The sequence below is a fragment of the Otolemur garnettii genome, unplaced genomic scaffold (genome assembly GCF_000181295.1).
Source record: "Otolemur garnettii isolate 467f Iridium unplaced genomic scaffold, OtoGar3 scaffold00152, whole genome shotgun sequence".
Classification (NCBI taxonomy): domain Eukaryota; kingdom Metazoa; phylum Chordata; class Mammalia; order Primates; family Galagidae; genus Otolemur; species Otolemur garnettii.
In genome coordinates this window covers 3102477-3130117 of record NW_003852547.1, presented here as the reverse complement: position 1 = coordinate 3130117, position 27641 = coordinate 3102477, and the positions used below count along the sequence as shown (strand labels likewise).

Below are 27641 nucleotides of genomic sequence, written 5' to 3'. Positions count from 1 at the left end.
CCCGGATTCCCGCAAGAGGCCCCTCGAAACGCCCCCCGAGGTGGTCTGCACCAAGCGCAGCAACACGGGAGGTGAGAAAGGGCTGCGGCTTGGTGTGGGGGAGCGGGCAAGGGGCCTCGCCTTTCTCCATCCTTCCCCCCCTCCCATGGCAGGTGCAAGGGATCTAGAGAGGGGAGGGGCGCCCCTCCCCGAGGCGGGGGACAGAAGGGGAAGTTGGGGAGGGGGCCGGACCCCCTCCTCCTCTTATTGAGACACGGGGCTGGGAGCTTTGTCTGCGATGAGAGGGGTTGGGGGGAGGGGGGTAGTGTAAGTGTCCTTGGGGGGGCGTAGAAGATGGGGGCGTGAATCCCTTAGGGCGAGTGTCTATGTGTCCTTGAGGGGTGTGTGATGTGACCCTTTCGGGGACAGGGGTGTTCCCCTGGCTTGCCTGTCCTGGCAGGGGGAGGGGAAGGAGTAGAGGCCTGTGGACCCGGAGCTTCCCAGCCTCCCTCCCTGGGGATGTCCTGAGCAAGGGTTATCCCAGAGGGAGGCTTGTGTGGGCCATGGGCAGGATTGTGCGTGGGGACAGGCAGGGTGGGTGTGTTGGGTGAGATGTTGGAAAGGGTGGGTGGGTGTGTAAAGCTAGATGGGAGACTGTGAGGCTAGGACAGGTGTGTGTATGTGAGTGTGAGTGTGCGCCCTGTAAGGCCTGGATGTGTGACATTAGGGATCATGAATATGACAGCATAGAGGGGGTGTGTGTGAGGGAGACAAGGCAAGAGGAAAGGGCTGGACTTCATGTTTGAGACCCTCAAGGGGGTACGAGTGATAAGGGAAGGTGTGTGCTTATCACTCCAGAGGGGGCTGTGGCAGAATATGATACTGGAGCAAGAGGGCGTGTGTGACATTCAAGGGGGTGTGTGGGGGATGCAAAAGGGCTGGCCCTGGGTGTGAGCCAGGAGAGGCTGTGTGGATCAGAGGAAAGGGGTTCAGTGTGTGTGACACAGGCGTGGCTGGGGCAGGCTGGGACCAGGAGAAGCTGCTGAGGGATGTGACAAGAAAAGGGTGTGGGTGTGACTCCAGAAAGGCTGTGGCTGGGTGTGACACATGGAGGTGTGCAACAGTGACATCAGAGGGGGTGTGTGCAACGGGGATGGTGGGTGTATGATGAGGGAGAGGCTGGGGCTTGTGGGTGAAACGCATGAGGGTGTGTGACAAGGAAAAGGAAGGATGGGTCCCTATGTGACAGGGAGTGTATGTGTGTGACAAGGAGAGGTGTGTGTGAAATGGCTGAGTATATGACATCAGAGATATGGGGATGATTGTGTGTATGACGAGGGAGAGCAGGTGTGTGCCTGTGTGTGCACGTGTGTGTGAGATTGCTGAATGTTTGACACCACAGAAGGGGTGTGTATATATGGCTGGCACGAGGGGCCCTTCCTATGTGTGTGACCCGAAGAGGTGTGAGTAGCAGAGAAGAAAAATCAAGCTGGGAAGTCTAGGTTTATGCCCTGCTGTGGGGGCCAGGGGAAGAGGAGGGGTTTGTTGGAGTTCTCACAGGCCAGCCCTCTAGCTCCCTAGGAGGGAGACCCCAGAGCAGACATGCCCCTCCCTGCGGTCACCTTGCCAAAATCTCCGCTTCCGCTAGCCCTTTCCTCCGGATGGGAGAAGGGTAGCCTCGGGCAGAGTGCACCCTTCCCTCTCTGCCAGGCACAGTAGTGGGGGGGCATCCCACCTCCTCCCCCCAGCACCCTACTAGCTGAGTTTCTTTTCCTAGCCCAGCACCCCCCATCCAGGTGGAACAGGAATCAGGGACCCCCTGGATGTCTGGAGGGTGTTCAGCAGAAATTGGAGGAAAGGGAAGTTGGGGGAGGGGTGGGAGCTTCCTGTCCTTCTTCCTGCTCCTCCACCCCCAGCACACACATGAATATGTCCCTGACTTCCTTCCCTCCTTCCTGCCCTACTGCCATTCCCACTGCTGGAGAGGGTCAGGGACCCAGGAGGTCCCAGAGCTCAGCCCTCCACCTCCCTCCTCAGGGGGAGTGTTCCACCCTTCTCTTAAAGGGGCTGAGATGCTCAAAATCTGATCGCTCAGCCATTCAGCAGCACACATAATAGTAATGATGCTGCTGCCGCTAGCAACAATCACATCCACCTGCTTGGCACCTACTAAGAGCTTGGCTCTGAGATATGGGTCAATTTCTCAATACAACCGTTGGGGAGATGATTTGAGCTGCTTCTTACAGATGAGGAAAACTGAGGCTCAGCAAAATAAAACCACTCGCCCAGGGTCACTTGCTTCTAAGTGGTAGAACTAGAATTTATCCAACCTGGGGGTGCTTGATTCCAGAGCTCTTGTGCATAACCACTGCACTATCCTGTCTGCCTCAGCCGTGGGGAAACTAGGCCAAACTTTAGGAACCATGTCCTCCAGATTCTGTCCCATGCCCTGTCCTATTCACTCATGGGGAAACTGAGGCTGGGAAATGCAAAGGGACAGGCCTCCATTGACAGAAACACTTAGGGGCAGGGACGGGCAAGGGTCCAAAACTTTGATCTCAAAACTGAGTGCTCCTTTCTGTAATATGCCTTCGTAGTTGTGGAATGCTGAGTTTGACTCTTTCCCCTTTCTGAGCCTCAGTGTCCCCAAATGAGGACCTAACAATAACCACAACAATAACAGTAATAATATCTACCAATATTATTGTTTAATGCCTTACATATAACTTCATATGATTCTCCTAACACTCTATGATGTAATAATAATAGTTAATTATACTAATGCCTAACACTTTGTGCTTGACGTTGGTCAGTCACTTAATCCTTCAGCAATTCTATTATGTTACCCACATTACAAATGAAAAACCGAGTCACAGGCAGGGCACAATGGCTCACACCTGTAATTCTAGCACACTGGGAGGCCAAGATAGGTAGATCCCTTGGGCTCCAGAGTTCAGGACCAGCCTAAGCAAGAGCGAGACCCTCATCTCTACTAAAAATAGAAAAACTAGCTGGGCATGGTGGCAGGTGCCTGTAGTCCCTAGCTACTCTGGAGGCTGAGGCAAGAGGATTGCTTGAGCCCAAGAGTTTGAGATTGCTGTGAGTTATGATGCCATGGCTGTCTTCCCAGGGCAACAGAGTGAGACTCTGTCTCAAAAAAAAGGAAAAAAGAAAAACTGAGGCACAGAGAGGTAGTGAACCCCATTTTCAGGTGAAGAAGTTGAGGCTCAGAGGGGTAAGGGGCTTTTCTAGGGTGTCACAGCAAGTTGTGACAGACTGGACATAATCAGGCTATTGCCCTTAGTGCCAGCTTGCCCCTCCTGCTTATTCCCCGGAGCAGATGGGAGAAAGGGAAGAGGTGGCGGCTGTTCACACTGGCTTCTGAACACTGTGACTGGATGGCAGATGCCATGGGGAGAGGGAAAAGACACTAAGGGCAGGAGGACTTGAGTAAAGAGGTTGAGTGGAAACCCTAGTCAAGAACTCATTGGAGAAAAAAATGACCCCAGGCTGGTGGGACAATAACGAAGAGTGACCTCCTTGAGTACAGATCATAACTTTTAAGCTGCAACTATAATGGCTCCCACACTCCTGACTGTATTTCCACCCCTAAAATATAGAGGAAGCAAAAAACCATACTATATGCAGACACACACATACATCTCACACCCCAAGCATAGCTTATACTAGCCAAGTCTCACTCTCATAGCCCTGGCTCTTTAATAACAAAGACAATGTCACCAGGGTTAAGTGCCCTAGAATGAGATCTTTCGGGATTCATATCTTGTCACTGTCATGTGCTTGGTTGGCATGGAATCTTCAGGCAAGTTATTTCATTGCCCTGAGCCTCAGTCTCCTTGTCTGGAAAATAGGGACAGTAAAATCACCTCCTTGGGCTGGCGTGTGACTGCACACATAAAATGCACAGCATGAGGCCTTGTAGATGCTAAGCACTCAGTAAACGGTAGATATAGGTATTATTATTGTCAATGCCACCAAGAATGTCATCTTGCTTTTTCCTTTTTCACTGTCCAGTGATGGTTCACCCCAAGGAAATTATACCCCTTTCTCCCTCTCAGAGGCAGTCACAGCTCCAAGACAGCATCACACCTTTCAGCACCTCACCCTACAGAAACACACTCCAGTTGTATTTTATTTCTCACCCAAACAGGTGACACCATCATTCACAGAAAGACATCACACTTCTGATGTCCCACCCCTCTTTGGCGGAACCGTCCCCACACCACACCCTCACCATCTTTCACCAGCAGCATTGCTACACATTCCCAATGACAGTACCGTTGTCACACCACAGCCTTCTCGTGCCAGAACATGACAGCTCTCTTGTCCCCAGCCCCCAAACAAGAACAGGTACCCCGAGGACAATACCCCAACATTGGTTTCCTCCAGACACACTGACACCCAAGACAACATCTTTAGGATGTATACCACTTGGGCTTTACTTTTGTCATTAATGACCCCCACAGATCAAAGCCACCTTACAGGGTCAATTTTCCAATGTTAAAATGGGCCACTCTTACTGCAACATCCCAAATCTCTTGGGTAGGCAATATTATTTAAGGAAGGGTAGAGGGAGTATTGATTGACTTTTGGAAGCCTCCAGAAGCATCACTGAAGGGAGTGGGCACAAAGGGAGAGGGGGAGAAACAGAAAGTCAATGACTAGAAAAGGAAAGGCAGCCCCTTTCCAAGGTGGAAATGCTTGAAATCACAGCAAGAGGGAGAGGTTAATCAGAAAAGCTGAAGTTATCATCTTCAGTCCTTCAGACTCTTTCACCAGGTAGAGAGAGCTGCCTGGACCACCAAGGGAAGAGCGACAAGAGGTGGGAGTAGGTGGGTGCAGAGTTCTGGCATGTAGGCTCTACTTCAGTGGAAGGAGAAATAGTTTGTCATAAGCAGAACCTTGGTTGTTTGAGCAGGTTGAGAGAGCTGATGTCTGAGGGCTCTTGTTAGCTGAGGACGCATGTCTGCCCCGCTGCAGGGACAGCTGGGAAATGGTACAAACTGGTGTCCATAGTGGGAATCCTGGGAGGCCTCAGACTCATTCCTCACAGGAGCCTCCTATGAGGAAAGGACTCCAGGAGCCAGATTCCCACTAGTCTGATACAGGGATCAGAAACAATTTTTTTTTTTAAGTTTTAAGAGACAGGTCTCACTCTGTTGCCCAGGCTGGGGTACAGTGGCATAGTCATAGCTCGCTGGAGCTTCGAACTCCTGGCCTCAGTCTCCTGAGTAGCTGGGACTACAGGGATGCACCACCCTGCTCAGCTACCTTTTTAGTTTTTTTTGAGACAGGATCTTGTTATTTTGCCCAGGCTGGTGTCAGACTCCTGGCCTCAAGCAGTCCTCCCACCTCAGCCTCCCAAAGTGCTGGAATTATAGTCATGAGCCACCAGGCCTGGCCCAGAGACAATTTTTAAATTTCCAGGGCTGGGTATGGTGGCTCACGCCTGTAATCCTAGCACTCTGGGAGGCCGAGGCAGGTGGATTCCTTGAGCTCATGAGTTCAAGACCAGCTTGAGCAAGGATGAGATCCTGTCTCTAAAAACTAGCCAGGCATTGTGGCAGGTGTCTATAGTCCCAGCTACTCAGGAGGCTGAGGCAAGAGAATCGCTTGAGCCCAGGAGTTTGAGGTTACTGTGAGCTATGATGCCACGGTATTCTACCGAGAGTAACACAGTGAAACTTTGTTTTAAATAAATACATAATTTCCTCTTTAAATAAATACCTTTACATTTTTAAAGGAATTTAAAGGAGCCAGACCTTGTCTGTCAGGTTCCTTGGTATACCCCCAGTACCTAAAATAAGGACCAGCATGTACTGGTGGTTGGGAAGGATTGGTTGGAGGAAGGGAGGAAAAAGGGAGAGAAGAGGAAAAGAAATAATAAAACCTGTACAGAGGGACATCGGAAGGTGGCATGAGAAAGAAGAGTTAGAGAGAGGCAGGATGCTATGGTTCATTTCTGTAATCCTGGCACTCTGGGAGGCCAAGGCAGGTAGATAGTTTGAGCTTAGGAGTTCAAGACCAGCCTAAGCAAGAGCAAGACCTCATCTCTACTAAAAACAAAAGAACCTAGCCGGGCGGCGCCTGTGGCTCAGTGGGTAGGGTGCCAGCCCCATATACCAAGGGTGGCGGGTTCAAACCCGGCCTTGGCCAAACTGCAACAAAAAAATAGCCGGGCATTGTCACGGGTGCCTGTAGTCCCAGCTACTCAAGAGGCTGAGGCAGGAGAATCGCCTAAGCCCAGGAGTTGGAGGTTGCTGTGAGCTATGACACCAGAGCTCTCTATTCAGGGCAACCAAGTAGGATTCCATCTCAAAAACAAAAAGGAAAGAAAAGGAAAGAGATAGAGAGGTCCAGAGGTGAGAGAATAGAGCCAAAGCCTCACTTGCAGCAGTGAGATGACACTCCTTCTCCAAGAAGCAGGGAAAAGCTTGGGGCAGCCTGGAGAGGGAGGGGATAGATATGAAGGCAGTGGGGGCCTCTCCTTCTACTTTCCAGCCAAAACCCCAAGCCCCATTTATAGAGCATTTACTATGTGTCAGACATTGCAGTAAGTACTTTACTTGTGTTTATGGTGTAGGTAATACTAGTAAATGATAATGATATCTAAGATTTCTAAAATGTTCTATGGCCCAGGACGATCCTAAGTATTGACATTTTGTCATTTAATTAATCACAATAATCCTGTGAGGTGATGCTGTCATGACCCCCATTTTATAGATGAGAAAACTGAGGCCCAAAGAGATGAGGCAAGTTGCTCAAGGCCATACAGCTTGTTGGTGACAAAATTCACTTAGTCTAGGGTTGTTTCTGCTGTTTCATATAGAACTTCTCAGACAGAGCTTGAAGAGGTGTAAGAGAGATGGGGCAGAAAATGGGGAGGGTGACCCCAGTTTTCTTTAGAGAAGGTGAATATCTTTCACCTTCAAGAGGGAAGCTGGGAACAAAGCCCTGGCTGGAGGGAAGATGGAGAATGAAAGTGAAGGAGAGAGAGGATGGAGTCCTAAGGATTGGTGAGAATTCTCTCTCCATCTTTCTGAGCATTCCAGAGATAAAAGCCTCCATCTCTGTGACAAGTTTAGGGATGAGTGTGGGAGGAAGGGGATACCTCTGTGAGTCCAGGAAGAAAATGAATTCAGAAAGGTCAAGATGATTGATGGAAAGGCACCCTAGGGGGGTTAATTACCTAATAGGCTTAATGATATGATTAGACCCAGTTAAGAGGATTGCCTTGGGCTCAGGGAAGCCCCTTAATTCTGGACCCCGCCCATGCCTGCAAGGCCACATCTAGCCCCTCTTCCTCACACCCCCGTCTTAAATACATCAAGGAATCCAGAACCTTCTATCTTAAGAGACCAAGCAGAGATGGGCAGGACTCCTAGCCCCCCTCCTTACCCCCACTTTTACTGGAGCACTTTCTCTTTTATCTGCTCTATATGTTGGGGTTTCATGTGAGACATTGAAAATAGACTTTCTTTGCTTAAAAGTAAAAGTTGAAAAGCCATTGGGGGATGATGTAAGACCTTAGGTTTTGGAAGCTGAATGGCCTGACTGCCCCTTCCGTTTCCCAGTGTTTGTTGCACACCTGCTATGTGCTCGCACACCGTTCAAGACCCTGGTACACAGGGCTGAGCTCCATAGATGTGGTCCACAGTGGACTTCTGTAATAAATCGTCCTGAAGCCATGAAACATAGGAGCCATCCCATCCTCAGAGTTCAAGGATAGCTTCCAAGAAGAAGCAACATTTGAGCAAGAACCTAAAAGAGGAATTCACTGGGGGAGGGAAGTGTCAGGCAGAGAAAATGTACAAAGGCCCTGGGGTGGAAGGAAACAGGGAACATCTGAGGAACAAGGACAGTGAGACTGGTGCTGGTTGAGGAAGATGAGAAAGTGAAACTGGAAAGGGGGGGTGGAGCCAGCTCACAAAGGGTCTTCAACTGAGAACCTCCCAGAATTTCTACCCTTGGGAGCACGTAGGGGCAGCAGTTTGGTTAGAAGAAATTAGGTAGGAGAGGTTAGGGACTTGCCTTGAGGCTGCATTAAAATAGTGCTTTGCACACCCAAGAAAATTGGGCTATAACAAAGAATGGCCAAAGCCTCACCAACCTCCATTGGCACTGCCCCCAGGTCTCTGAGCCACCAGCAGTGAAGGGTGTTGAGCAAGGACGGGGGGAGACTGCCCAGAACTGGATTTGAATCTCAACCCAGCAACTGTCTTAGTGCCCTTGGGCTGGTGACCATGGGCTGGTGCCTTCACTTCTCTGTGCCCCTCTGTGCCTCAGTTTCCTCTTGTGTAAAAATGGAGCTCATTCTACCCGCCTCACCGGGAGGTTGTGAGGAATGGACGAGATCAAGCTTGCAAAGTACTCAGCACAGCGCCGGTCAAAAGTGAGTGTCCACAGCATCTCCAGTGTCCAGCCTTCTTCCGCCTCCGCCCTCACCGCTTCCACCGGTCAGACCGCCATCATCATTGCAGTCACCTCCTCACTGGGCCCCCAGCTCTTCCACCTTTGCTTCTCACAGTCTGTTCCCCTCATGGGCATCAGAGGAATCTTATGATAACCTAGGGCAGGTCACATCCATCCCATGGCTCCCATCTCACCTAGAGTAAAGGCCAAGGCTTTCCTCAGCCCACAAGCCTCAACAGCCACCACCAGCATTGCTCTCTGCCCTCCTCACTTCCTCCCAGACATAGTGACCTCCTCATTGGCCCTGGTACAGACCAAGCAAGTCACACCCCAGAGCCCTTACACTCAGTCATCCACCACTGCCACATGCATCCTTTCCTTCCTCCCTAGCCCCGTTTTCATCAGGGTTCCACGCATAACCCTGAAGCCAGGTTGAGTTCAAGTCTCAGCTCTGCCACCGACTAGTTATGTGAACTTGGGTGATTTCTTCACCTTTGTTTTTCTCATCTGTAGAATGAGTTTTGAATGGTACCTCTGTCATGGAACCAGTGTGAAAATTAAAAGCACTGGCATTTATAACGTACCTGGAACAGGGTCCAGTGCACATGAGGTGCTGTAGAAGTGTGTAATGAATAAAGAAGGCCACGTTCTTGGGAAGAGCTTCCCCAGCCCCCCTCTGACATTGCAGCCCTCTACACACCTTCATCCCCTTTTCCTGCCTCTTTTTGTGTTCTTAGTACTTACCTCCATCTGACATGAAATATCTTGTCTGTCTCCCCACTTTAGAAGAATGTAGCTATGAGCTCTTGGCTAAATCACTAAAATTCTTTTGGCCTTGTTTGCCTGATTCACCTGTGAAATCAGGGAGCATTGTCTGTTTTCTTCTTGGCTGTTTCCCTAAACCAGTGCCAGGCACGTAGCAGGTGCTCAGTAACTATTTGTTGATGAATGAATGAGTGAACGAAGATCATTATTTGTATTATTTTCCGTACTGCTATGTTCCTGGTCATTGCTCCTATGTGCTACTGTGATCCCTGTGGTTTCCTCTGCCCACCCCATCCAGGTGCCTCCCTAGAGGTACCTTCAAAGGTGAAGACCCACTCCCTCTTGCTCTGACTCCTCTTCCCCCTGTGTGCCCCTGCAGAGGAAGGCGAATACTTTCTGAAGGTGCTGATCCCCAGCTACGCCGCGGGCTCCATCATTGGCAAGGGTGGGCAGACCATCGTGCAGCTGCAGAAGGAGACTGGAGCCACCATCAAGCTCTCTAAGTCCAAAGACTTCTATCCCGGTGAGCCCTGACCCAGGTCTCTGCCCTACGTTTCCCTTCCTTTCCTACTTCTACTTGGGCCCTAAGTGAGGGGGGAGGTTTGCCCTAAGAGTTGAGGGGGGCCTCTCCTCCCCCTATGCCCCCAAACCAAGGGGCCTGGCAAGGCCTGGCCAAGCAGATGGGGGTGGGGGCAGGGCAAGACAATGGGCCTACTGCATATTCATGAGCTTATTTGCATGATGTGCTGGCAGATGTGTCTCTTCCCACACACCTGCCCCCTCTGGTCAGTTGGAGGAGAGAGGGTTGGGAGGGAGGCAGGTGTCAGGGTGTCCCTCGGGGGTCGAGGCCCAGCCATCCATGTTACACACACATGCCCCCAATTCTGTTTGGATTTCTGTCACCCCCTCTTGCTCAGTCCTAGTCTCACTGGTTTCTCTGTCTTGGTGTCCTCCTTCGTATGTCTCTTTCTTGTTCTGTTTTTGACTTTCCTGTCTCTTGTTCCCTTAGTCTCCATTCTTCTTGGCCTCCCTCTATTTCCTCCTGCCCTGCTTTCTGCTCCTCTCTCCCTCTGTCTCTCTGGTTCTGTTTGGCTTTCTCTCATCTCTTATCCTCTTTGTCTGTCTGTCCTCTGCTTTCCCTCTCCCTCCCCTCCTCTTTCCCCGCCCTCTTCTGCCTTCCTATCTCTCTCACTATCTTTTTTTTCCCTCCACCTCTCATAGTTTCACATTCTTTCTTTCCCTTTCTGAACTGTAAGTTCCCTCCTCCATCCAGTGTGCAGCAGCCCCTCCATGGGGTCCTTTTCTGCCACTGTTGCCCTCATCGCTTCCTGCTTCTGCTTGTCCGTGTCTCCCTTTGTGTGTCTCTCTTTCTCCTAAGTCTCAGCTCCCTCCTGTTTTTTGCCTTCCCACCAAACCCTTGCCTTTAGCTCCATCTATTTCCCCAGTCATAAAATTTCCAAGGCCTCTCCACTCTTTCTATTCCCCCTCAATATCTGCACCCTTCTTATCTCCCTCTCAAGATCAAGCCTGAGCTTTGACATGTAGGAATCCAAGGAGAGCTGCCTGAATCAGATCTTTGGTCCAGCACTGGTTCTAGTTCATCCTTAATCCTCTTCAATTTTTTTAGGTCAAACACCAGAGCTGGAGCCCAGGGTCAGGACACACACACTCATTTCTCTCTCTCTCTCCCTCCTGCCCCCTCCACCCCTGGCCTCCCATCCCACTAAGCAGCTTTGGCAGGAGGTTTAGAGAAAAATCTAATGAACCAGCCGCACCTCCTCCTTTTCTCTTCCACCCTGTCCCAGTTTTCCCCGCCCCCTTCTAGCCCACAAGATATGGATGAGATCTCTGTTTGGGACATTCATTCGAGGACACTTGGTTCCTTGCCACTAGATCACATTCTGTGCCATGAGATATGTCATCCCTTCCCCAACTCAATGACACACCTCCCAGGCCAGGCAGCTAAGGAACCCACAAGGCGGCACAGTTGTTGGTTCTCTGAGGTCAAACACTATTCAGAGAAACAACTTAAGCTAGTGTCTCTCCCCAGCCCCTAGACATGCAGCCAGCCCCTCACTGCTGACATAGAGTTTCCAGATCATACAGAATGAGCCACTCCTGACTCAGAGATGCAGGACACAGCCCACTACATCCTATTTCTGTCCCTAGGACCCCCAGGAATACAAGAAATAGAGACACTACCACGAGAGACAAAGAACATTTCCCTCCGCTTCTGGGCAATATCCTTTCATTCATTTATTCAGCACACATTCTCTGAGGGCCTCCTCTATGCCAGCCTCATGCTGGATAGAGATGGGTACGTAGCAGGACCGAAACATCCCAGCCTCGTTTTCTTAGATCTCACAACCCAGTTAGGAAGACAGACCCCACACCAGTCACAACCCAGAGCAGTCAGGGCTGGGACAGGGAGGTCCAGAGGATAGTGGAAGCCCAGGCAGGGAACATGGCCCAGGTCAGGGAAGTCAGGAAGTGCTTCCTGGAGGAGAAGCCCAGAACAATAAGCAAGAATGAGCTGGGTAAAGAACCGGGAAGGCACTCGAGGAAGATGAAGCTGCATGTTGGAAGGCTGTGGTGTAGTTTGTTCAGTGTGGCTGAAGCATAGAGAACAGGTGAGAAATGACACTGCAGAAACTGAAAGTGTCCTCTGGGCCTAGTAAGTTCACCCATAAACACACAGATGTGTATAATACTGATAAGTCTGGGGGAAAAAACAACCACTCACAGACATGCTGCACTTATGTGTCTGCTACATGAAACAAAAAAACTATCTGGCCCTTAACCCCAGGGGAGGGGAAGAACACACAAAGGGTGTCCCCTCCTTGATAGTGGATCCTAAATCCTAGATTCATTCCTTTCAGATCTCATGTAGGGAAACAGACCCAGGAAAAAGCAGAAACCTGCCCAAGGCCACTCCCATGCACCAGCTCAGATCACCCAAGGGATTCAAAAACATCTGATTTTAAGCATCTGTGTGAAACTCTAGGCCCTACCCCCAGAAGAAAAGCACAAATGCACACACTTTAAAAGAAAATTGTATAGACTGGCACTCTGGGAGGCTGAAGCAAGTGGATTGCTTGAGCTCAGGAGTTTGAGACCAGTATGAGCAAGAGGGAGACCCCCGTCTCTCCTAAAAAAAAAAAAAAATAGAAAACCTAGCTGGAGCTCAAGACTTTGAAGTTGTTATGAGCTATGATGACACTATGGCACTCTAGTCTGGGCAATAGAGTAAAACTGTCTCAGAACAAAAAAAAAAATTTTTTTTTTTTTGGTAGAGACAGAGTCTTTATCGCCCTCAGTAGAGTGCTGTGGCGTCACACACCTCACAGCAACCCCCAACTCCTGAGCTTAGGCGATTGTCTTGCCTCAGCCTCCAGAGTAGCTGGGACTATAGGCACCTGCAACAACACCCGGCTATTTTTTGTTGCAGTTTGGCCAGGACTGGGTTTGAACCCACCACCCTCAGTATATGGGGCCGGCACCCTATTCACTGAGCCACAGTCACCACCCCCCAAAAAATTTTTAAACAGATTCACAACATACTTGCACCAAAGTGTAAACTCTTAAGTGACTATTTAATAAATACATACATACTCTTTTTTTTTTTGAGACACAGTCTCACTCTGTTGCCCTAAGTAGAGTGTCATGGTATCATAGCTCACAGCAGCCTCAAACTCTCTTGGGTTCAAGCGATCCTCCAGCCTCAGCCTCCCGAGTACCTGTAGCCCTCCACAACACCTGGCTAGTTTTACTATTTTTAGTAGAGACAGGATCTTGCTCTTGTTCAGGCTGATCTCAAACTTCTGAGCTCAAGCAGTCTTCCTGCTTTGGCCTCCCAGAGTGCTAAGATTATAGGCATGAGCCACCGCCCTCATCCATACATATTCTTTTTTAATATCAAAAATACAGAAACAAAATTGCAGTCATTTTGTGGCTCCCTCCAACACATACACATAGAAGTAATCACTCCACTGGCCCAAATGTAGTGCAGGGTGGCATAGTAGCTAGGAGTATAGACTCCAAGCCAGGTGCAGTAGCACACACTGATAGTCCCAGCTTCTCTGAATTGCTTGAACCTAGGCATCCAAGGCCAGCCTGGGCAGCATAGAAAGATCTATCTCTAAAATAAAAAAAAAAAAAAAAAGGCACAGACTCTGAAGCCAGATACCTGAGATCTGTCAAAGTTATCTTGGACGAATTCCCAGCCGTCTCTGTGTTTTAGTGTCCTTAGCAGGAAATCAGGAATAATAATATTGCCTACCTCATATATTAAGTGAACAGAATATGAAAAGTGCTTAGAATGGTACCTGGAACTTAGAATTGTATAAGTACCAGTTATTACTGGACACTTTTTCAGGGTTTAGCTAAGCCCCTCCTAAAAAGCCCCCATAGATCCAGGTTAAGAACTACAAGGGGTGGAAGGTCAGGGACTTCCTGAGCTGAAAGGAGGTGTCTCAGAGACAGAGAACCTGACTGCTTCAGACAGGCTCTCCCTGGGGCTTCCCCCTCCCCCATCCCAACCCACACCCTTTCCTATTTACACCCAGAGGAGGCAGCCTGCTCGCTGACTCACCCTTGGCTCAGACCAAGCCATTGTTCTGAGTTAGGGGGTAGTAAGATGAGGAACATGGCCTAAGGGGACTGGGGGATGTCAACTCTGAAAATGACCCATAGACAGTGACATCCAGACACATGGCATGCCAGGCTGAGAGATGGCAAGCAAGGGGTCAAGATCATAATTCCAACACAGTGCACAGAAACATTCGCAGGACACTGACACTCATGTCCAGGTGTCCCAGACACACAGTCCCATGGAGTCTGGCACACAGTCAAGACCTTTTATGTTCCCAGGGTCAGAGTCCCACCTAGGGAGGGAAATGTACTCACACTCCACACATCACACATGCCCAGGCTCACCCAGGCTTGCACATTCTCACTCAAACTCATCATGGTCAAGTCTTCTTTGTCTTGCTGTATACACACACACACACACACACACATAATCAGTCATCCAGTCCTGCGTACCGTCACCTTAGTCTGCCTTTTTCTCTCTCTGCTTCTAACGTTCACACACCAATCATTGCCTGTCTCTTATAAATATATAGACTTACCACGCAGTCTTATGAACACCCAGAAATGTGTCTGTCTTTTTCACTTCCTCGCACACATGCACATACTCACTGCCATGTGATCTCAGAGTGCTATACTTCAGTTGGACAGCCTCAGTTCTCTTTCATGAGAATCTGTTTCTTTCTCTCAAACTCTCACTCACGCTCCACTCAGTCTCACAAATAGCATACATAACCTGGATCATCACAGTGACACCAAAGTCTTTCTCAAACACAAGGGCACACACAGATGTCTTTGCCAGGATCACTATGTCACACAGTCTGTTTATATCAGTCTCTGGTCTTTCTCTTATACACACAAAGATTAAGATAATCTAGCCAGTCCTGCTCAAGTACACTACACACAGACACACACACACACGTATACCACTCACCCAAACTGCCTCACAGATAACACACACTGGTCACAATGTCACCCAGAGTATCACACACATATCCAAACACTTCTCAGTTTCTATCTTCCTAGTGCTCTCCCCCCTCCCATCACACACATACAGAAGTAAGAAGGATGCCCAGGTCAGATCTGCTGCCAGTATCTGGAGAATCTCCAGCAAAGGCACTCACCCCACCCTTTTTCCCCAGTCCCTTGCTCCCCACTCCTCTTGGGGTTGTCTTTGACCCACTCTGCTCTCCCCTGTCCACACCTCTGTCCTCCCCCACCCCTCAGCCCTCCATCTGGTGGGTCCAGGCAGGCACTCAGGCCTCTTTTCTGCCTCCCCCATCCCCCAGCCCTTCCCCATCCTCCAAAAGCCCAGAGGCGGACGCTGCAGGCTTTCAGGGGTTGCCATGGCAATGGGGCCTCGTCCCTCGTCCCCCTGGGGGTGGGCCGAGGACCCGGCCAGCTAGACTGATAAGGGGGTTCCAGTTACTGTGGCAACCGTTGCAGGCCTGAGCTCTCCACTTCTAGAAGGGGGGTGTGTGTGAGTGAATGGTTGCCAAAGCAACCTGGGAGCCCACAAGAACTGGGAAGAGGCAGCTGAGCCCTGTCTCTCCTAGCCAGGGCTGCTGTGGGCATTGCAAAGCACTTAAGCATCATTCTTCCATCCCCGGAGGTTGTTTTAAGGCAGTGCAGATTATAAAACAAGACTTCTACTCATCTCTCAGTTATCTATCATGGCCTGAGAGCCCATGCCAGCTTACGCAGGCTCACTGTGTGGCCTAGGTCAGCCAGGGCCCCTCTCTGGGCATCAATTTTCCTCTTCCATTAAGTAGAAATGTCCCCATTCCTGGGTACCCTAGCTCAGTGATTAGGGTGCTGGACACATGCTCCAGGACTGGTGGGTTCAAACCCAGCCTGGGCCTGCTAAACAAACAAAAAAATAGCTGGGCGTTATAATGGGCACCTGTAGTCCCAACTACTAGGGAAGCTGAGGCAAGAGAATCACTTGAGGCAAGAAAATCACTTGAGCCCAAGAGTTTGAGGTTGCTGTGAACTATGACGCCCCGCACTCTACCAAGGGTGACAAAGTGAGACTCTATCAATAAAAAAGAAAGAAAAGAAATGTCCACATCCCTGATTAGTGTGCCCTCTGTCTCCTTACTCAACAGGAACCACAGAGCGGGTATGTCTAGTACAGGGCACAGCAGAGGCCTTGAATGCTGTGCACAGCTTTATTGCTGAGAAGGTCCGAGAAATTCCACAAGCGATGACCAAGCCTGAGGTGGTCAACATCCTTCAACCCCAAACCACGATGAACCCTGACAGAGCCAAGCAGGTCAGCTGGGGCAGAGACTGGGTTGCTGTAAAGCTGGTGATGTTATAAAGAGACACTTCTCATACGTCAATGCATTACTATGGAGGTTCAATGGGATAAAGCTGATAAAAAGTTTATCAGTCAAGTACTACATTGTGGTGGTTAGTTTTGTTACTAGGGAGTCAGCCCTGGTAATATAGAAGGAAATCTAGACCATTTGGAGTGGACTTGATTCAGAAAGGGAGTGAAGCTCTGGGAGAATGTGGTCCAACCTTCCACTTAAGCTCCTTTCGTGTTATTCTCCGGATCCTCTCCTCCCTTCTACCTCATCCCATTGTCTTGCTGAATAATCTGTCTCTCACTTCCTGTCCTCACCGGAAGTGATGTAAGTGACGGTCCAGCCACATCCAGAATAGTTTAGAAATGACCTCTCTGTCTCCCTCTCCCAGTAATTACCCTATGGGGTAGAGAAGGTGTTTTATTAGGGAGAGAAGGGATGTGCCCTCTCCTAAACTGCCCTCTCTAGGAAGGGATGGGAGCGGGAGAAAAGCTCGTCGGTTGCCTTAGTTACGGGGAAGCGGTGGCGTAGGGGCGTGGCAGGGAGCAGGGTAATCGGTCCGGCCTCTCTGGTTGCCATGACGACAGTACGTGCTGAGCAGGTGGTCTCGCAGCAAAACTCCTGGCTATGCCATCCGGACCTGGGAGGGGGCAAAAGGAATGGAACGAGGGCTGGCTGCTCGTGGTCCCCGTTTTTTCTCCCCTCCCCATTCCCATATACATCTTTGCTCTATACAAAGGGGCGGGAAGCCCCGGGCTGGCAAGCTGGCCACTTGCAAGGATTCCATAACGTCTGCCTAGAGGCAAAAAAAAACAGGAGAGAGGACCTCCGTAAAAGAAATCTTTAATTCTTGGGTCTGTCGTTGCCTTGAGATGGGGCAGACCATGGACCTGAGCTCCTCCAAGCTCAGGGGGAAACGGTGGACTGAGAGCGCTGGAGGAGCGCTGCAGCTGGTGGATCCTGGATCGCTCCCCAAAATAGACTGCGGGCTTGGGGCGTGGAGCGCGGCTGCTGTCCTTGGTGCTGAAGCGACTCTGCTCTTGAGGCCTCACCAGGCCTCTCCCGCATCCCTTCCCACCAGCGGACACATCTTATGCAGAGCTGACAGAGAAGCAAAGCCATTGCCTTTTCCCTCCATCCTGGTCGTGGCCACAAGGGACTCAGGGTTCATCGGGAGTTTGTGAGTGTTGTAGGGAAAATGGGGTCAGCACCATCTGTGCCTGAGCCTTCCATGGCCTCCTTCTAATCCACAGGAACTCTGAGACCATGAAATCGAAAAGTTAGAGAACCAAGAATTCTTCTTTGCCTTATTACTCAGAGGTTCCAAAGACTGAGAGAAGTAATGGCTGAAGGCCTAGGCTCTGGGGTCAGATGTTGAATTCAATCGTACTTTATAACTTAATCCCACCTGTGTGACCTTGGGCAAGTGACTTGATTTCTCTCCATGGCTTATTTTTCTCATACGTAAAATGAGATTCATGATGGTGCCTATTTAAGGGTGAAAGGTAGTGTTCATTGATATTTGAAAAGCACTTAGCTTGTGTGCATAAGGTCTAGAAAGTTCTCAAAAAATGTTAGCTGTTGGCTTGGCGCCTGTAGCTCAGCAGCTAGGGTGCCAACCACATACACCGGAGCTGGCAGGTTTGAATCAGCCCTGGCCTGCCAAACAACAAGGATAACTACAACCAAAAATAGCCAGGCATTGTGGTGGGGGCCTGTAGTCCCAGCTACTCAGGAGGCTAAGGCAAGAGAATCGCTTAAGCCCAAGAGTTTGAGGTTGCTGTGAGCTGTGATGCCACAGCACTCTACCAAGGGCGACAAGTGAGACACTGTCTCAAAAAAAAAAAAGTTAGTTGTTGTTGTTATTATGGGAGGGGTTGTTTTTGTTTGTTTGTTTGTTTGTTTTCTGATAGATTTTCACTCTGTTGCCCAGGCTGAAGTGTCATAGCATCAGCCTAGCTCACAGCAAGCTCAGACTCCCAAGTTCAAGCGATCCTCCTGCCTCAGCCTCCCCAGTAGATGGGACTACAGGTGCCTATCACAATGCCCAGCTAATTATTTCTATTTTTAGTACAGATGGGCTTTCATTATGTTGCTCAGACTGCTCTCACATTCCTGAGCTCACAGGATTCTCATGCCTCCAAATTCCAGTATTACAGGATTTTTTTAGTCAAGAGACATCTCTACTTTCTTTCTGCCTTATATTTGCAGTGTTACTCAGGGCCTCTTTCCTCTATAGGCCTCAATTTCTCTTTATTATTATTTTTTTTAAGAGACAAGTCTCACTCTGTCCCCCTTGGTAGAGTGCCATGGCATCATAGCTCACAGCAACCTCCAGCTTTTGGGCTTAGGCAATTCTCTTGCCTCAGCCTCCCAAATAGCTGGGACTACAGGCGCCTGCCACAACACCCAACTATTTTTTTTGTTGTTGTTGTTGCAGTTTGGCCAGGGCTGGGTTCAAACCCGCGACCCTCGGTATATGGGGCTGGCGTGCTACTCACTGAGCCATAGGTGCTGCCCATTTCTCTTTCTTTACAATGTGACACTTGGGCCAAACCAGAGAATATAAATAGAAATGACTCCAAGGTAAAGAAAGAGAACATAAAGAGTTGAGGACTATGGTCTTCTGGCAAGAATATGCCATCTTTAAAGGAGACAGCTACTACTCACCTCCATCCAGTTTTTACCCTTTGGGAACATGGACATAACGTTGCCACATCTTCTCAATTTTTCAAAAGAAGCCAAAAAAATATTTTTTTGAGACAGAGTCTCACTCAGTCGCCCAGGGTAGAGTGCCATGGTGTCATAGTTCATGGTTGGCTCTGAGTTTTTTGGGTTTTGTTTGTTTGGTTTTTGAGACAGAGTCTTATTTGGTCACCCTTCGTAGAGTGTGTGGCCTCTTAGCTCACAGCAACCTCCAACTCATAGGTTCAAGCTATTCTCTTGCTTCAGCCTCCCAGGCAGCTGGGACTACAAGTGCCCACCACAGCATCAGCTATTTTTTATTTATTTATTTATTTTATTAAATCATAGCTGTGTACATTAATGCAGTCATGGAGTACAGTGTGCTGGTTTTATATACAATTTGAAATATTTTCACCAAACTGGTTAACATAGCCTTCATGGCGTTTTCTTAGTTATTGTGTTAAGACATATATATATATTTTGTTGTTGTTGTTGTTTGTTTGTTTGTTTGTTTGTTTGTTTTTTAGACAGTCTCACTTTGTCGCCCTTGGTAGAGTGCTGTACCTCTACCAGCAACCTCAAATTCTTGGGCTTAAGCAATTCTCTTGTCTCAGCCTACCGAGTAGCTGGGACTACAGGTGCCCACCACACTGCCTGGCTATTTTTAGAGATGGGAGTCTCGCTCTTGCTTAGGCTGTCTGAAACCTGTGAGCTCAGGCAATCCACCTGCCTCGGCCTCCCAGAGTGCTAGGATTACAGGTGTGAGCCACCGTGCCCGGCCTGTTTTTATTTTTTATTTATTTATTTTGAGGCAGAGTCTCACTGAGTCACCCTGGGTAAAGTGCCATGGTGTCATAGCTCATAGCAACCTCACACTTTTGGGTTCAAGTGATCCTTTTGCCTCAGCCTCCCAAGTAGCTGGGACTACAGGCGCCTGCCATGACTCCTGGCTAGGATTTTTTTTTTCATGTTTAGTAGAGACAGGGTCTTACTCTTGCTCAGGCTGGTCTTGAACTCCTGAGCTCAAGAGATCCTCCCTGCTCAGACTCCTAGAGTGCTAGGATTACAGGTGTGAGCCACCATGCCCATCCAGAAGCCATAAATTTTTGAAATCACCTGATTTAAAAGATTGGCTCTGGTTTTGGGGGGGGGGTGTTTGTTTTTTGAGATAGAGTCTTATTTGGTTACCCTTGGTAGAGTGCCATGGCATCTTGGCTCACAGCAACCTCCAACTCAAAACTCTTACCTCAGCCTCCCAAGTATGAGACTACAGATGCCACAATGACTAGCTAGTTTTTCTATTTTTAGTAGAGACAGGGTCGCAAGCTTTGCTCAGCTTGGTCTCAAACTCCTGAGCTCAGGCATTCCACCCACCTCGGCCTCCCAGAATGCTAGGATTACAGGTGTGAGCCATTGTGACTGGCTTGGCTCTGTTTTTAAAATACTATGCAGGTCAAAGAAAATATGGCTATAAGATAGCTCTGGTCTGGGGGTGACCAGTTTGCCACCTATGAACTATACCCATGGCTCTGAGCCCTAGCTGGATCATCTGAGCAGTTTAAAGTGTAGATGCCTGGGTCTCCCCTCCATCCCAAACTACTGAATTAGAATTTCTGGTAAAGCCCGGGAATATGAGCATGGACTCTAGCCTTGGATCACATACCGACTCTACTATTCATTAGCTGTGTGACCTCACACAAATTATTCTCCGTTCCTCTGTTTCCCAATCTAGAAAATGCGGTTATAATAGCACTCATCTTCTACAGTCATTGTGAAGCCTAAATAAGTTACTATAGGACACCATCTAGAAAAGCACCTGGCAGATGATAAGCACTATGTTAGTTGTCGCTGCTATTGCTGTTTTTGTTTTTGTTGTTGTTAGTCATAGTAGTATTTGAAAATTTCCATGGGGTTGCAAATCACTGGAGCACATGGTCTCTGAGGTCTTTCTGGCTCCAAAACTAATACAATTCTATGTGATTCCAAGATTCTAGGCATATATTATCTAACATTCTACTGTTGTAACTTTCTGGGACTCCAAGATTCTATGGGTCTGCACGTGAGGATCTCTCTAAGATGTTGTCTTCAACAATTCTGAGTCGATCATGAAGGCAGCTGCCATTGTCTTAGGGCTTGCAATGTACCAAGCACAGAGCATTACTGTAGTCATTGAATCTTCTCAGTAATTATATATATAAGGTAGATGTGGTTATCCTAATATTGGAGATGAGGAAACTGAGGCACAGAGAGGTGGAGGCATCACACAGTTACTTTGGAACCTTGCTCTATTGTGAGAACAGAAACCATGCTGGCAGCACTAGTTCTCATCATAACTGACAATGGCTAAGTGATTAGACCCTGAGTGTCTCACTGAATACTTGCCCACATCATACGGATCAGGAATTGACACAGATGTGGAAAAAAAGGCTCTGGGAAGTAAAGGGACTTTCCTGGGCCACTTGGTAAGAGGTGGCAGAGATGGGAATTTGTTTTTATTATTATTTTTTTTGAGACAGTTTCCCTATGTTGCCCAATAGAGTGCTGTGGCATCACAGCTCACAGCAACCTTCAATTGTTGGGCTTAAGCGAGTCTCTTGTCTCAGCCTCCCAAGTAGCTGGGATTACAGGTGCCCGCCACAGTGCCTGGCTACTTTTTGGTTGTAGTTGTTATTGTTGTTTGGCAGGCCCGGGCTGGGTTTGAACCCGCCAGCTCCAGTGTATGTGGCTGGCACCCTAGCTGCTGAGCTACAGTCTCCAAGCCAGGAATTTGGTTTTAATCTAACTTAATTTTCTCACACAATTAACCACGTATCCTCAACCCTCTCAACTTTTTTTTTTTTTTTGCTAATCCATCCTTCCCTCACTACTCTGAAATTCTGTATCACAGACTCCTGTACCTCTTTACTCCTAGCTCTGATTATGTACATGCTGTTCCATTCCCTTGACTTATCAGATTGTTTGTTTTTCCTGGTGATTCTTTTTATAAATAACAGTTGTGTTGAGATATAATTCCCATACTGTAAACCTCACTGTTTACAAGTATACGATTCAGGGTTTTTTTGGTATATTCACAGAGTTGTGTGTTAATTACCATCTAAACGCAGAACATTTTCATCATGCCACAAAGGAGCTCTGTGCATATTAGGAGCTCTGTGCATGAGGTCACTCCTCATCCCCCTGTCCCCATTCCAACCACTGATCTACTTTTGGTCTCTATGGATTTGTCCATTCTGGATCTTTTATGTAAATGTAGTCATATAATATGTGGCCTTTTGAGTCTGACTTTTTTTACTTAACATAATGCTTTTGAGGTTTATCCATATGGCATGTGTCAAAACTGTATTCCTTGTCATGGCTAAATAATGATTCATTGTATGGCTATACCACATTTTGTTTGTTCATCAGTTGATGGACATTTGAGTTGTTTCTACTTTTTAGCTATTGTGAATAATGCTACTATTGACATTAATGTACAAGTTTTTGTGTGGATGTATGTTTTCAGTTCTCTTGGTTGGATATCTAGCGTGGAATTTCTGGGACATAGGATAAATCTACGTTCAATATTTTTAAGAACTTCCAGACTGTTTTCTAGGGATTTAAGTCCAGCGTCTGCCCATGGGGGTAACAATGATAATAATTACTTCTTGTCATAGTACCTCCATGGGCACACATTAATTGCATACTCACATGAAACTCTATGGTTGACACATAATAGATGCTAAGCAAATGTTGCTTTTTGAATGAATGGGTGATGAGGTGCCCACAGGGATCAAGCAGAAATATGACTCAGGGGACTGAGGTATGTAACTTGCAATGGTAGGAACTGTGAGTCACTTGAAGGGCAGTCATACTGACTTCCACCTGCTGTGACCATCCTTGGATTTTGAGCATGCTTCATCTCAGTTAAGCCTTGTAAGAATCCTATGAAGAGGGCCTGGTACAGTGGCTCTCTAGGGAGAAAGCTTCCTAGCACTCTGAGAGGCTAAGGTGGGCAAATCGCTTGAGCTCACAAGTTCGAGACCGGCCTGAACAACAGCGAGACCCCATCTATAAAAATTGCTGGGCATTGTAGAGGGCACCTGTAGTCCCAGCTACTCAGGAGGCTGAGACAAGAAGATCACTTGAGCCCAAGAGTTTTGAGGTTGCTGTGAGCTACAGTGCCATGGCACACTACCAAGGGCAGAAAAAGTGAAACTCTCTCTCTCTAAAAAAAAAAAAAAAGAATACTTTGGAGAAGGTATGAATATCCCTATTTTACAGATGAGAAAATTGCATCTCAAAGAGATTAGGTTCTGCTGCCCAGCATTAGTGGTAGGGCACTCCAGAGTCCAACGCAGCTTTTCAAGGATTTCTATGTACAGACTGCAAATGGGTAGTCTGGCTAGCACATTGGATTGTTTACACTACACAGTGGTTCTTAGACATTGTGAAGAGGTTGCCAACATTTAAAATGCTTTGCATTTTACAAATCAGCATTTCCAATTAATTTAGAAAACTCTCATCAGGCTGAATTTGGCTGAGTTTGGTTACCCAAAAGCACAGCACTCTACCACACACACGCTCTACCAGGTGAGAGTCACCTACTGCATCCACCCAGCCCATTCCTGCCTTGTCCTGTGGGCACATCTTCCTTTGCTCTTTCTTTTCTTTCTTTCTTTTTTTTTTTTTTTTGAGACAGAGCCTCAAGCTGTCCCCCTGGGTAGAGTGCCATGGCATCACAGCTCACAGCAACCTCCAAGCACTCTACCACACACATCCTCCACCAGGTGAGAATCACCCGCTGCGTCCACCCAGCCCATTCCTGCCTTGTCCTGTGGGCACATCATCCTTTGCTCTTTTATTCATCCATCTGTTTAGCAACCCTTTGCTGAGTATCTACTGGGTCCAACACTGAGAACACAGTAGTAACAATACAGACAAAAAGCCCTACCCCCATGGATTTTAAATTCTTTCACAGAGAAACAGGAAATAAACAAGTAAATAAGTAAAATATGTAGGATTTCAGAGAATAAAGGGTACTGTGAAGAAAAATAAAGTAGAGAAGAGGGGAAGGGAATATTCAGCCATAGACTTTTTTTCATCTTTTTGTTTTGAAAATGCTTAAAGAATAGTCCCTATACACTACACTTAGATTTCACCAATTGCTAACTTTTGCTTTATCTTTTTACACACACACACACAGTTTTTGTTTTGTTTTGATCATCCATTTGAAAATAATTTGTAGACCTCACGGCTCTTTACTCTTACATTCTTTTTTTCTTATTATTCTACCCTGTGATTGTCAGCATACCCCTATATTTTTTAATACATATGTCCCAAGAATAAAGATAGTCTCTTATGTATTATTTGATAAAAAGTCCTTATATGAATTGCTGTAAAATGTCTTTTGTACCTACAGAAGATTTTTCTATCCAAGATTCAGTCAACACTCATGCATTTGGTTGGTCTACCTTACTCTAGAATAGCCTCAGATATACTTTGAAGACAGAGCCAGAAGAAATTCTGATTAGATGTTGATGAGGGAAAGAGAAGGCTTAATTCTTGGGTCTGAGTATTAGAAGGATGCATTTTCCACGTACTAAATGAGGAAGACCATGGTGGAAACGTATTTGAGAAGGAAGGTCCAGGCTCAGCACCTGTGGCTCAACTGGCTAAGGCACCAGCCACATACACCTGAGCTGGTGGGTTCGAATCCAGCCCAGGCCCACCAAACAACAATGACGGCTGCAATCAAAAAATAGCCGGGCATTGTGGCAGTCACCTGTAATCTCAGCTACTTGGGAAATGGAGGCAGGAGAATTGCTTGAGCCCAGGAGTTGGAGGTTGCTGTGAGCTGTGATGCCACAGCATTCTACCTAGGGTGACAACTAGAGGCTCTGTCTCAAAAAAAGAGAGAGAGAAGGAAGGCCCAGAGTTTTGTTTTGGACTTTTAAGGTTTTGTTTCGTTTTGTTTTTGAGACAGTCTTTGTCGCCCTTGGTAGAGTGCCCTGGCTTCGTAGCTCACAGCAACCTCAAACTCTTAGGCTCAAGCAATTCTCTTGCCTCAGCCTCCTGAGTAGTGGGACTACAGGCTTCCATCTAATTTTTCTATTTTTAGTAGAGATAGAGTCTCACCCTTGCTTAGGCTGGTCTTGAACTTCAGATCTCAAGCAGTCCTCCTGCCTTGGCCTCCTAGCATGCTAGGGTTACAGGGGTGAGCCATTGTGCCTGGCCCTTGGACTTTTAAGTTTTACAGGTCCTTTTGGTATCATAGGATATTGATGTGAGGGTAACAGTTAGATACAAATCTAGAAATATCTATGCTGGGGGCTCTGCGCCTGTAGCTCAGTGGTTAGGGTGCCAGCCACATACACCGGGGCTGGTAGGTTCAGACCCAGGCCAGGCCTGCTGAACAACAATGACAACTGCAACAACAAAAACAAAATAGCGAGGCATTGTGGTGGATGCCTGTGGTCTCAGCTACTTGGGAGGCTAAGGCAGGAGGTTCGCATGAGCCCAAGAGTTTGAGGTTGCTGTGAGCTGTGATGCCACCACATTCTATTGAGGGCAACATGGTGACTCTGTCTCAAAAAAAAAAAAAAAAAAGAAAGAAAGAAATATCCATGCTGGGGGCATAAAATAGGCCAATAAACAGACTGTTATTGTTGGTAGTTGGAGAAGACTTCTGCATGAAAGCAGGGGGGCAAGGCTCCTCTACTGGGGAAGAGTGCTTCAGCCTTGGGTCTAGAACAGACTTTGGGAAGTTGGAGGACCATCAGAGAGTCCCATATGTCTGCAGTGGAGTAAGCAAGGGGCAGGGAGAGTTGAAGTCAGTGAAACCAACCTGGAACAGAGCATGGAAAACCACCATTCCCAGCCTCTGTTGCACCAATGCCCCTTTCCCCTTTATTCTCAGAAATAGCATTCATATCATAGATATATACAAACATACCTATACTCATAGTACTGAGAATTTTTATTGAGATAATTCACATACATACGATTCACCCTTTTAAGATGTACAGCTCAATGTGGCTTTATTTTATTTTATTTTATTTTTGTAAAGACAGAGTTTCACTTTATCGCCGTCGGTAGGGTGCCGTGGTGTCACATAGCTCACAGCAACCTCCAACTCCTGGGCTTAGGTGATTCTCTTGCCTCAGCCTCCCAAGTAGCTGAGACTACAGGCGCCCAGCACAACACCTGGCTATTTTTTGGTGGTAGTGGTTGTTTAGTAGGCCCAGGCTGGGTTTGAACCCGCCACCCTCGGTATATGGGGCCGGCGCCCTACCCACTGAGCCACAGGCACCGCCCCTCAATGTGACTTTATTATATTCACAGAGTTGTACACCCATTATCACAATCAATTTTAGAACTTTTGCATCAACTACAAAAGACACTTTGATCCCTTTAGCTATCACCTTTCAGTCCCCCACCCCAGGTCACTCCCTCCCTGGCCCTAAGCCACCAGGAATCTACTTTCTGTTATCTATGAATTTTCCTATTCTAACCATTCAATGGTTCAATGTAAGATGTGATCGACTAGCCAGGCATAGTGGTTCACACCTGTAATCCTAGCAGTCTGGGAGGCAGAGGTGGGTGGATTACCTGAGCTCAGGAGTTCGAGACCAGCGTGAGCAAGAGCAAGACCCCATCTCTACTAAAAATAGAAAAACTAGGTAGGGGGCACCTGTAGCTCAGTGGGTAGGGCTCCTGTCACATACACCCAGGTTGGTAGGTTCAAACCTGGCCCGGGCCTGCTAAACAACAATAACAACTACAGCCAAAAAATAGCCCGGCATTGTGTCAGGCGCCTGTAGTCCCAGCTACTTCAGAGACTAAGGCAAGAAAATTGCTTCAACCCAAGAGTTTGAGGTTGCTGTGACCTGTGACACCATAGTACTCTACTGAGGGCAACATAGTGAGACTCTGTCTCAAAAAAAAAAAAAAAAAGGAAAGGAAAAACTAGCTAGGTGTTGTGGTGGGTTTCTGTAGTCCCAGCTACTCAGGAGGCTGAGGCAAGGTCACTTCAGCCCAAGAATCTGAGGTTGCTGTGAGCTATGATGCTATAGCACTCAACCCCAGGATGACTGAGGGAGACTCAGAAAAATAAAAGAAAGCTGTGGTCAACCATCATCATTAATTCCAGAATATTTTCATCATCTCCCCAAAAATCTCCATACATGTTAACAGTCACCCCCAATCCCCTTCCTCCCATCTCCTGACAACCACTAACCTATTTTTTTTCCTCCATGTATTTGCATATTCTAGACATTCATGTAAAGGGAATCATATGTAGGCTTTTGTGGCTGGCATCTTTCACTTAGCCTAATATTTGCTAGGTTCATGCATGCTGATCAATACTTTGTTCATTGAAATTTATTGCTAAATATTATTTCGTGTATGTGTACACCACATTTTATTTATCCCATGGAGAATTTTTTTAAATAAAGGAGAAATAAAAGGAAGGTGATTTGTTATAAAACAAGATGAATTTCAATATGTAAAATACTTAGCTGAAACCACGGTAGAAGAAATAATGAATTTAGTCAGTTGCTCACACCTAGACGTAGCTAAGTGAGATGGTATGAATGCAAAGTGATCCAGGTGCAGTATTGGGGACTTAAATGGCACAAATGGTGTTAATACTGATGCCACGTTTTCAAAAATGATATACAACTCTTGGTAGAGTTCAGAACAAAACCTTCGGTACTTACAGGTACCATGGGTGGGGTTGGTTTCTGGGCCTAGAGATTTATAAATAGGCTTTCATCATCATGAATGTCTGGTGGGACATTAGAAAATAGTCATGGCTCGGCTCCTATAGCTCAACCGGCTAAGGCGCCAGCCATGTACACCTAAGGTGGCGGGTTCGAATCCCCAGCCCGGACCCGCCAAACA

General features: G+C 47.6%; 1 protein-coding gene across 1 annotated transcript in view; it reads left to right on the top strand.

The window, feature by feature from the left end:
• Window positions 1-6: 6 nt before the first annotated feature.
• The window catches only part of NOVA2 (NOVA alternative splicing regulator 2), a 36775-nt gene continuing 9140 nt past the window's right edge, over window positions 7-27641 (top strand). The window contains exons 1-3 of the mRNA XM_003799604.3: window positions 7-71; window positions 9557-9700; window positions 15873-16039. Coding sequence (XP_003799652.2) covers window positions 15971-16039 — 69 coding nt within the window. The 5' untranslated portion in view covers window positions 7-71; window positions 9557-9700; window positions 15873-15970. The remainder of the gene's footprint in view (window positions 72-9556; window positions 9701-15872; window positions 16040-27641) is intronic.